The sequence below is a fragment of the Varroa destructor genome, unplaced genomic scaffold (assembly GCF_002443255.2).
Source record: "Varroa destructor unplaced genomic scaffold, Vdes_3.0 BEIS01000006.1, whole genome shotgun sequence".
NCBI lineage: Eukaryota > Metazoa > Arthropoda > Arachnida > Mesostigmata > Varroidae > Varroa > Varroa destructor.
The window spans coordinates 21,076,646-21,087,204 of NW_019211459.1; the positions used below are offsets into that span (position 1 = coordinate 21,076,646).

Here is a 10,559-nt window from a genome sequence, read left to right on the forward strand (position 1 = left end):
CAAAACTCAATATGAAGAGATACCTTTCGTCTAGATAATATTAATGTGCACTCGTTGGTAATAAAAACAGGAGTGATATGTACTTCGCTCCAAGGATTCGTGTAATTACTATCTCTATTATTATTACATCTCTATTGATTAATCTTCATCGAAGACTTAAAGTTTGCGTCAGTGAACTTCATCTGTAATATGCTTTTCTCCGTGAATGTCCGCCTAAACATTTTGCGATAACGCATCACTTACCATTGAAGCAAAATGAGTACACAACGTACTGACGCCTGTCATAGCGGACTTTATCTACTGAACTTCATGTGACGTCTAATTGTTTCCGACTACCTAAATGGTGCATGCGAAACTTCACCACTGAGCAATACCGAACTTTACTTTAAATCAATTAGGACTATAAGTAAATTCACATATATATATATATATATATATGTACGTAAGGTGTCGGCATGAAGCTCTAGATACTATATTAGAATCTGACTCGAGAGTACAAAACCTTTGAATAGAACATCATAGCTATAATGTGTGTACGCTTGAACCGATTAATAATGCTAATTTTTGCTATTTTCTCTGTTGTGATTCGCCGGGCACTGTTTTACGTTGACTACGATGTACCTATTTTTGGTGATAACGACGTAGAGTTAGCAGTACTCGCTAGGTCCGTGCCTTTAGCTCAAAAATGCATATTTCTGTATGGGTCATCCTAATGATTTTTATTGTTATCGCCGAAGGTTGGCGTCATCAACACACGGAGCAACCACGCCTGCCCTATGAACGTGGTTATGGTTCAGGCATTTTTCGGCATGGTAAATCAAGGCCAGCGTTTACAAGACATCGAAAAATGAAGCACGCCCGACGACAAAATGCCAATCAGCTAACACTTAAAACGCAGTCGGTCGAACCGCCTGTAGCTGATTTACGCAGTGAAGAAGAGTTTCTTCAATTGCCGTACAAAAAATTTAACGCCGATGCCTTAGAAGCAGGAGCTGTCGATTGGGAATCAGTCGACAAGGGCCGGATGCAATGTAGTACATTCAATATGGGGCATTTAGATAATCACTACTTCTATAATCCGGCCCCGTTGTTTGGTGGTAGATTGAAATTTGAGAAACCTGAATAACTCTTACCGGTGTCTGTAAAGGGACGATCGTCCGTAAGATTTAAAGGGGCAATCAACACACATGTAACAAAACGCCAACTTGAGGAGCACTCCATTAAGACTGAATTCTGAACTCGTAATGAAGGTCGGTCGTGGATGACCATGGAATACGATTCGGATGTAAAGGCCCCGTGCAAGCCTGTTGAGATTAATCTTCCTAGTTAGCATTTTACCATTCTTTAGTCGAGGAAAGCAAGAATTATCATTCCCCCAGAAATTGCTAAATATTACAAGATACAGATTGTACATGATAAAATATGTGCGAACAGTCGAAGTTACCATTTATGCCCAAATTGACTGTATTAGTAGCTACATTTGAAAAACAAACGAAAAATTGTGTCGGACGGATACTACCACAGATTGATTTTTCGCGTACTTCTGTTATTACAATGATGAACGAAGTTTGTGATAATTTAATCAACTCTTGTCTTTTTTTGTAAGCTTCGCATATATAGTAACAACGCGTACTCTATTTGAATATAATAAAATACCAAAATTTGTGTAAATATTATAAAACGAGGTTTTACCGTTAAGCCTATTGGTACTCTGTTGACCGAAGTGCACATAATCTAGAAGGTAGTAATAGCATTTCACCTTTGGAATTTTTGAAATATTGCGCGTTTTGATGCATTGAGTTCGTATCGCAGCTTAAGCTCGCTGTTGTATTGAACCCTACTAAAGTTGCTTAGGGACAAATTTGCCTGGCTAAATTTACGATGAAATTTAGCTACGATTGTGATAGAAAATTTACTCGAAACGCATAATAAACAGTAATTATTCTGTACAATTTGTAGCTTAAACGTTAATATATGTATAATGTGTACACCCAACACAGTATCATTTACACTACACGTTATTATAAAAGCGTGTCAATAAGCGTTAATAAAAAAGTATTTGCAAGTCTTCGGGCCCCGTAATGCGTGGAGTTGTGTTGGAATCGCCTCTAACCCGATATCCGACGGCGTTATATAAGACAATCTTCTCTATTACAGTCCCTATTGCTTTAATTAAGCTTAGCTGAAATATAGCCAGCCTTTGCGAGCTGGTCCAGCTTTTAGAGTAGTCCAAAACCGCAATTATACTTTCAAAACATTGTATTGCACTGAACTCTTCAATATACTATCGATAATTTCGCGGCATACCTCGCCCCACCCTGTTATTGCAATTCCGAGTTTCTGGAAGTTAAGCTCTATGTACTTGCCATAACGGTTTATATGCCTAACGCTAGGTTGTTCTTTAGCAACTTTAACCGCTCTTCACTCACTAATAGCTGCTCACGCACACACGGTCGATGACTACCCTCCCCTGGACCGAAATCTCCCGTGCGAGACCACTAGTGCCAAAGCTGTTAGCGGGCTGGAGATCCTAGCACCGGGCGATCGAGATAGTCGACATAAGGCCGCAGTGCAGAACTCCGGCCTCGGAAGGGTTGCTTACTCTCAAGCCTAATTTTTGTCTAGATAAAGAGTAAGGAAGACAGTAACGTGTTGAGACTACGCTTGGTGCTTACTGGATATTCTACCTTACAATGGCTCTAGTGCTGAAACTGTATCTCCTGAGCGTGACTCTCGTGGCGCTGAGTGCAAACGCGGAAGATCTTTCATTCAAAGATGAAATTGTTCGAGATGAGAATTGGCTGGATCCCTCAAATATGTTTATATCGAAGGCAGGACACAGCCTTAAGGTATATGGCGACGAGCATGGTAGCAGAGGTGATGGCAGCGACGATGATGCGGTTGTTGTGCGTCCACTAAGCACCCGGTTTGTGTCGTTAAGAGCTTATCGTTGAAGAAATTTAAGCGTTAACATTGGTATCTCAATAAATTAGTGTAGAAGTGGCTATGGGAGAAACAGTGAGTGCTGATTAAAGGAGATGTCACTTTTAGTGAAAAAGGATTGCCAGTAGGTAAAACAAAGACCTTCTTTTACCGTTCTATAAATAGATCCTTTCCAAGGTCGCAGTATATAGAAAAATGTATCTGCATGTATACAGAATGTTATGCCATATCATGGGTGTCTAAAGCCGACAGACCAGTGGCCGAAATAGTTGCTATTTCAATATATTTAGTGCATTCAGAAAATCGCAACCTGTTTGGTATAAAGTTTGTAAAATTACTCGACGCATGTGGTAAGTTTTTTCTTACTACTTCTGTAACTATCGGTTCGGTTTGTATACACCTCGGCGTCTTCTTCGCAAGCGCCAATGAGTTACGGGCCGCTGACCAGTTAAACAATGCTTGGCTAAATACAGCAAGCCAGAGAGGTTACAGAAGCAATATAATGGACCAGGCGCTAGGTGACATGGGTCTTAACAAGGTCGCACTGAGACCCACGTCACTTGTCTGGTATGGATGAAGCACTAACGACGTTAAAAGTCACTGACTGAGTGGTTAAGAGCCTTTAGTGTTCGATATATTATCCTATATGGTATGATTTTTTCTAACTCATAATGCATTTTGTCTGTTAAAGATTTTCTTCAACTATATCATTTTATTTATTACATTTATGCCATACTGCCGAAACCTTTCATTGACACTAGTTACTCTTAAAATTAAAGACTTGATAATAAGCGGACTTCAATTGTAGGAAGGGTACTCTTCCATGAATTTTGGCTTTCTATTAAGGAAACTGCATGGCAAGATCGCCGAGTTATATTGCACGCCCTTTCTTAGATATTCACTGCCGTTCAGACTTGCGTCCAAGGCAGTAAGTGTGCCTAATTTCGAGAACCATTTTCATTTTAAGGTTGGCTAAAGTTGTAGAGTCAGAGTCCTAGCCTATTTGCTAGGGTGTAGTATAGTACATCAAGAACATTTAACGAAACATGGAAATTTTCGAAAGAAAAGCAAAAAGTTTAATGGGCTTATTTATAAAGATGGTTCCATAGGCAGAGACGAGTATCCGACTGTTATCAGACATGCCTTATATTTTTTCAGTTCATATGACGTGCTTGAAGTGTCGCTAGGACGTGTTGCATACCGGTTCACTCGTACCCGTGTGCTTCTAACATCTTCATTCTCGCCAATTTTTTGCCAACGATAAAAAAAAATACCATATCGGTTTAAACGCTATTGTTGTTCTAATAGTCCACGATAAATCCAACTGCTTTCAACACATAACGTTACAGTCAAAAAGCCAGCTATTTTAATTAGATCCCGTGTTAACATTAAGGTGAATTTTAGTTCCAAGCTATTACATTCTGATCCGATATATGTAGGTTGTCCATCTATTGAGTACATGGCGTAAGTAATTATTACGAGTTCTCGCATTGTGATTTTTACAGAGAGCGCAACGAATGCCGAGAACAGCGCAAGGAACTTATCACCTGTCAGAAAAAGCTAAAGGACCTGCAGCTGCTGCGCCAACTTATTAACACCAGCTACGACGAACCCTGCACTGACCGCGAGTTCATCTATCTACGAAGACTTGCTCTAACGCTTGTCAATAAAGTAAAGAATAGACTTACCATTACGCAGCAGCTCTGTTTATTGTGCATATATTCGATTTATGTTATAGCTAGCTGAAACTCCCTACCAGTGAAGATTTCCGTCTTGATACTTCATAGGCCTATTGAGGGTCGGCTCAATCGATGCACATTTTACAGTAAAAAAGCAACATTATTTGATCAAGGCTTGTATGATCAAAGTTAAAAGCTCATTTTACATATAATAATAATAATTTTGTCTTGCTCTCTTATCTCAGAAAGCTGCTGAACTAAAACATAGTTTATATATATATATATATATATATATAGTATACTATCTAATGTCGATGATCTCGAAAGCGGTATGAACGATTTTGGTAATCTCTGATGGGTGAGTTTGTCTCGATGGGGAGTCACTATAAGGCAAATGACGGGCTTGGCAAAAGATCGGGTTTGTGCCAAAAAAAAAACAGAACCTTTCTGACAGTGTTTTAGTACCCTTAGAACGCACTGACTACAGGCAGAATGGTGACAGCCAAAAGCTTCGTATGCTGTTATATCTACGCGGCTGAGTAGCACCACTTAGATATTGTTCCACCCATTACAAATGAACACTGAGAAATTGATGCTACAGCCTTCTAAGCCAGCCTAACCCATTATAGAAGAAAGTCGTAAAAAAATAAAATCTAAGCTATATTTTTTCGCTATGAACGTGTTAGGTTGTTGAGATGGGTGGGTTTCAGCAGTTTTCATTTTATGTTTCGCATTGTGTTTCCTAAAGGAGATACGCCCATATAAATTTAACTTGGCGCTTTTCTTTCTGAGCAGGCTAAAATTCCGAAACATGCGCCCCGTAGCAATGTTAAGCTTGAGTTGTACCTGTCAGCCAAAGACGTGAACAGAATCAAGGAGCTCGTAACAGGTACGCTAGAATTCTCCTTCTTGTATTAATTTAAAATTAACATGGGCCATTAGACACAAAAAGAATGAATATATGAACATTCTAGTTACAAAAACCGCCACCGTTCACTTGTTCCTACCAATAAAAACAAATTAAGCAAACGAAGCCCGCCCAACTCGCAGTCTATTCTGGCAGCAGGATCTATAGACGCATAGGAACAACTCATGCGGAAAATTAAGTCATTGTAGGGTTATTCAATATTTTCCTCAATACCACACAATAAGGAGAGTGCGAGACACTTCACCAACGATGGAGTGAGCCGGACACCAGGATCATAAGCACAGAATGCCAAGTACGATTGCTAAATGGAAATCAGTGTCTTTAGTCAAATTCAGTAAACACCTAACCAGCAGCTTGCCCTACAATTGCTTTTTGTTTTTTATACTTACCCTGTTTGCGTAATGTAAATATTCCAAACAGACTCTCGCAGGGTCATATACATCTTTGCAAAGTGAATGTAGATGCTTAGCAGATTGAATTTTTATAATATATATATATGGAAACCCAATTGGACGAGAGGCATAATTCTCGTTTCTAGAGCTCGAGGGTTAAAAGCAAACATATGTTCCCGTTCGTCTGGCCAGTCCGTGTCAATCGCCCCAACGTTGACTATAGGCATGTACTCGATTTAATTAATTATACAACATTAGTACCCTGAAAAATATTGCGTGCGGGATCTAACTAAAAATAATAGGACACAACCATTACTTGCGATTGAACCGTTGCTTTTTTTGCAATATAAGAACTGGATTTAGGCGTAATCGGCTGGATACATTGAGGCATTGGCGTTCGATTTGACATTAGAACGAGTGGGCTTGTTTCTGAGGGTCGTTATGCGTCTTGCATATCGTTATATGTATACTATAGCCACACAAGTGTGTTCTCCAACTTTTTCCCAAACTTTTATGCGGTCACTTCTGGTCAGAAGTTCTAGGCTCAAGAGCCTACCATAGGTTCTTCAGACTGAATTCAAGTATATGAAATGAGCTGTTTCCGGTGGTCGTAGTCGTACAAGTCGCTTCGTAGAAGGTGCGTTACTCTGAAGTTAGGATCGAAAATTTCGAGTAAAACGCTTCGCCCATGCGAGAACCTTGCATCGATAATGAAGCAATAGCCGTTATAATGTAATCGTTTTTGAGCTTTTCTCTTATAGTTTTGCCTTAAACATATTGCGTTAGCTCTGAGCACTATCTGACAAACAATTTTAAGCATGTTACTTGACATTTTTCACCGCTATGTCAGACGATTACAGTCATTTTTGTGATGCTAAAAATTACCTTTTAGGCATCGTTCAGTTAGTCTCATAACAATCTAAATTTTTATATGCTTGTCATAGGTGAGGTGCTTACTTGAATTTAAATAGCAAACACCACTATGGCAACAACATCAAAGATATCATCCATAACATTTGTCGATTTCTCAACATTTCACCGGTATCACACCACTAATGTGGACTGGAATGAATGTTCGCTTTACCGTTCCATTGTAGACGCCGACTGCGAAGGCTCTGCCGAAATCGAGAGGACACTCTCTAAGACGTTAGCCAACGGAAAGGCGACTCCGGTCGACAAGATACCCACGTCCTGGTACTAGGACAGCCAGGCTAATAACAGGTATGTGTGGTCCCCGTTCCGTCTGGAGACATCTTTCCCAGCCTACCTACAGTATTCTGGAGCAATTTGTGCTTTTCGACAGGTGCAACACCAATAGTTCCGGTTTAGCGGATACATATAATAGATATATAATGGATTGATCTTAAGCTTCCTGTGGCGTTCTTGAATCGAACTTAATAATTTTTTTTTGCGATTCATCTTCTTGCATGCCACTTTTATTCTTGTCTATATGACCCATCGATCTGTTCCAGGCTGAAACGTGGATCACACGTTACCATCAGTGTTGTATGTGGGTCAAGCAAGTTTATTTTAGCTATATAGAAAAATCAAGAATGAACGTAAATAATCACCTTCTGTCCGCATTGTTCCCTCCGTGAGAACACCTCATGGATAGTCTTTAGTACAATATTATGGCATAAAAATATTGACACTTCTTTAGTAACTATGTCCCATTGCGCATGATGTAGGGGAGAGAACAGCTGTTTATTTTCACTAGCCACTTTAGAATACAACAACTAAATGTCATTAATAGAAGTTCAGTGGAATCCAGATTTCGTATCATTTTTTTTTCATAGAAGACATGGAACAGGACAAATCCCCTGAGTTCAGCCATTGTTTTCATCACGTCTGACACGATTTTTATGTAAAACGTTTGCCTTTACAACGAAATAAAATCGACTATACTGGACTGGCACCCAAGTGTGCATTTAACTGACCGTATGCCGTAACACCTTTCGTTATACATGGCATAGCGTTAAATGATAAGTGTCGGCATCTACTCTCTCTGATCTGTGCGGAAATCAGACCAGGGTCGGCGTGAGCAGAGCTTTACGGAACTCAAATGTCGCATGAAGCAATAATGAACCAGTGTAGCTTTTCCATTTGCCAGTAAATACCTCAATTAACTGCTTGTAAGACTCAGTGATTCCAAAATGTTGAAGGGCTGTTTCTCTCAGCAAATGTCATCTATAGTGGTTGATCAGCAAGAAATGATGCCATTTTTAAAACGGTGCAACATCTCGCGACATTTTTTTGTACGTAAAATGCATTATTTACACAATTTCAGGTCTGAGACCGTTCACTCTCATATTAGCATTCGGGTTTTGCGCAGACAAACAGTAGTGAGTTAGGGAAAAAATTTTTAGATTGGCTAGAAAAAAAGATTTAGAAATGATTTACAAATTTGAGTTTAGTCTTGAAACTACAGCGGCGTAGACGCCTTGCTATACATCCTTTGTACTTGGTAAGGGTTCTGCTACGAGAAACACTGCAACCTATTGGATTGAAGAACCGGGGGAAGAAATTTCGAACTCCTATACAGATTCCCTAGAAGACTTCTTGTGCACATGCTTAACAAAGAGTTGAAAACTGTAGTAAAAGGCGGCCAATCTCGAGGTACCCCTATGCTAATACTTAGTATTTCTGTAAATAGTACAAGTGTTCACCTCAACGAAATGAATGAGGTAAAGAAGTAGACAAATGGCTACTGCGTGATTCGAGGGAAGATAAAAATAGAGACGCTTACTTTGATTTCTTTAGGCTTTCAGTGATTCATTCTTATCCCGAATTGTGACTTATAATTAAAAATTGATTTTTTTTTGGAATTATATCAGTGTGTGAATGCAATTGAATCGGCAGAACAACGCCCTAAAGCAAATGTATAGTCGCCGATGCTTATAACTGTCTGTTCGGCGCTCCAAGGTAGGTGTTAGTGCTTTCTATAACTTTGCGAGTCCTGTGGCATCTATACAGCTCTACATATATATATATATATATATATATATATATATCGTACTACCAACAACTGTAAGATTGGAAAAAAAGACTAGGCAGCTAGGATCAGTAAATAGAGGTGTACTGCAAGAATTTCGGTAGTGAAAATGCAGAGGTTACGATTGCATGCTTTCTGTAGTCTATATAGTCAATAACAAATGAACTAAGCCGAAAAAAACAGGTCCCGGAAACTTCGAACTCACTACATCACCTTTTAAACCAAATGACTTTTGTTAACTTACGTATTTCAGAGCAACTGTGTGACAGCGTATTTTCCCTTGAATCTCTCCTGTCGATTATTTTGAGCCGACTCTATGAACGAGAGGAATCGCCAGACGATCAGCTGGACTCCGTTGAAATGTTCGGAAACGTCAATTCATTTTGGCTTATCCCTCTGCTTGCGATTGCCGGTAATCTCAATAGGATTTGTCTGATAATAAACAATATCGTCTCCTTCATGCATAGAACGTTGTCATTAGGGCGACTATAGCTGGCTGCAAGCGAGCTTTGTCCAAATAACCTTCTCATACTCTTCCGTTATTCTTCCATTAGTCGGTTATGGATGATTATTGAATGTTCTTCGGCATTTTCAGGAACTGTATTTTTCAACATTTACAATCGAAAAGTAACAGCGTAAAGCTATTACGGAGCCGTTTTAATGAAAAAGATCAATCCTTGACTCGTCACGACTGATCTGAGAGCGCCTGAAGTTCGACCAAGCGATCACCGCGGTGTTACACAGCTGCCTGCCTGCCTGCCCAAGGCGTTATTGATTACTCGATAAGAGCAAGTTATCCGTCTAAATAATGAACGAATACTATGTAGGAAATAGAAACATGTTATTTGCCATTCCTATGAGCTACTTATGTATGGGCTATTAAAAGCGAAATAAATTGCTAAGATTATGGTTACTTTGAATTCCGCCCGCCGGCCTGGAGTTTTCTTTAACACGTACTTATATATGATAGAACCAGTCAGTCATTTATAAAACCATTGTTCTCTAAATAAAAATTATACCTGGTAGGCACGCCTTATACTTTTGTTTCAACGAAACTTAACAAGTATATTGTTTACACATGATGATCGTGAACAAGCAGAATGGCTGCCATAGGAACAGCTAATAGCCGCAAAAAACATGGACCTATGGTCAAATAAATGCTAAATCGGATTTAGATAGATATTCGTGTGTTTTCATTGTTTTTTTTTTTATTTTTTAAAACCATTCAGGCTACATCGGATAAAATGAACTGATCGTAACACCGGTACTACTAGAATTGAAGATCCAAAAATGAAAAACTCTGTATACGTTTGGGAGATGTCATCTTAGCTTTTATCACAGAAAACTATGAGATCTAAGCCACAAGGTTGCGTAGATAATTAAACAGACGAACCGAACGTACAATATTTAAGGCTATCGTACTAGCTAGGAGCAAAGAAATCTGAAAACATGCGAGATAATTTGTCTTTTATTTAATTAGTAAGCTGTGTATCCTTCATCAGATGCTAATGTTGGCATGTTTTGCCCCCCTGAATCATCTATACATTCGTTAGATGTCTTCAATTAAACATAGACACTTCGTTTTGTACCGGAAGGGGCCAGTTGTGTTTAGCAATACTCACCTA

At 39.2% G+C, this 10,559-nt stretch overlaps 1 protein-coding gene across 3 annotated transcripts; it reads left to right on the top strand.

Annotated features, from left to right (window-relative positions):
• Positions 1-2,500: 2,500 nt before the first annotated feature.
• Positions 2,501-9,854, top strand: LOC111252465 (uncharacterized). Of its 3 annotated transcripts, none has more exons than XM_022810404.2 (5): positions 2,501-2,926; positions 4,449-4,614; positions 5,418-5,511; positions 9,188-9,346; positions 9,530-9,854. In XM_022810404.2, the coding sequence occupies exons 1-5, from the start codon at positions 2,694-2,696 to the stop codon at positions 9,571-9,573; spliced, it is 696 nt and encodes a 231-aa protein (XP_022666139.1). In that variant the 5' UTR covers positions 2,501-2,693; the 3' UTR covers positions 9,574-9,854. The 3 variants fall into 3 exon arrangements, with proteins under 3 accessions (XP_022666139.1, XP_022666140.1, XP_022666142.1); XM_022810405.2 differs by lacking the exon at positions 9,530-9,854 and adding an exon at positions 7,040-7,163 and having other exon boundaries at positions 2,503-2,926; positions 9,188-9,325; XM_022810407.2 differs by lacking the exon at positions 2,501-2,926 and adding an exon at positions 3,024-3,067.
• Positions 9,855-10,559: the final 705 nt, after the last annotated feature.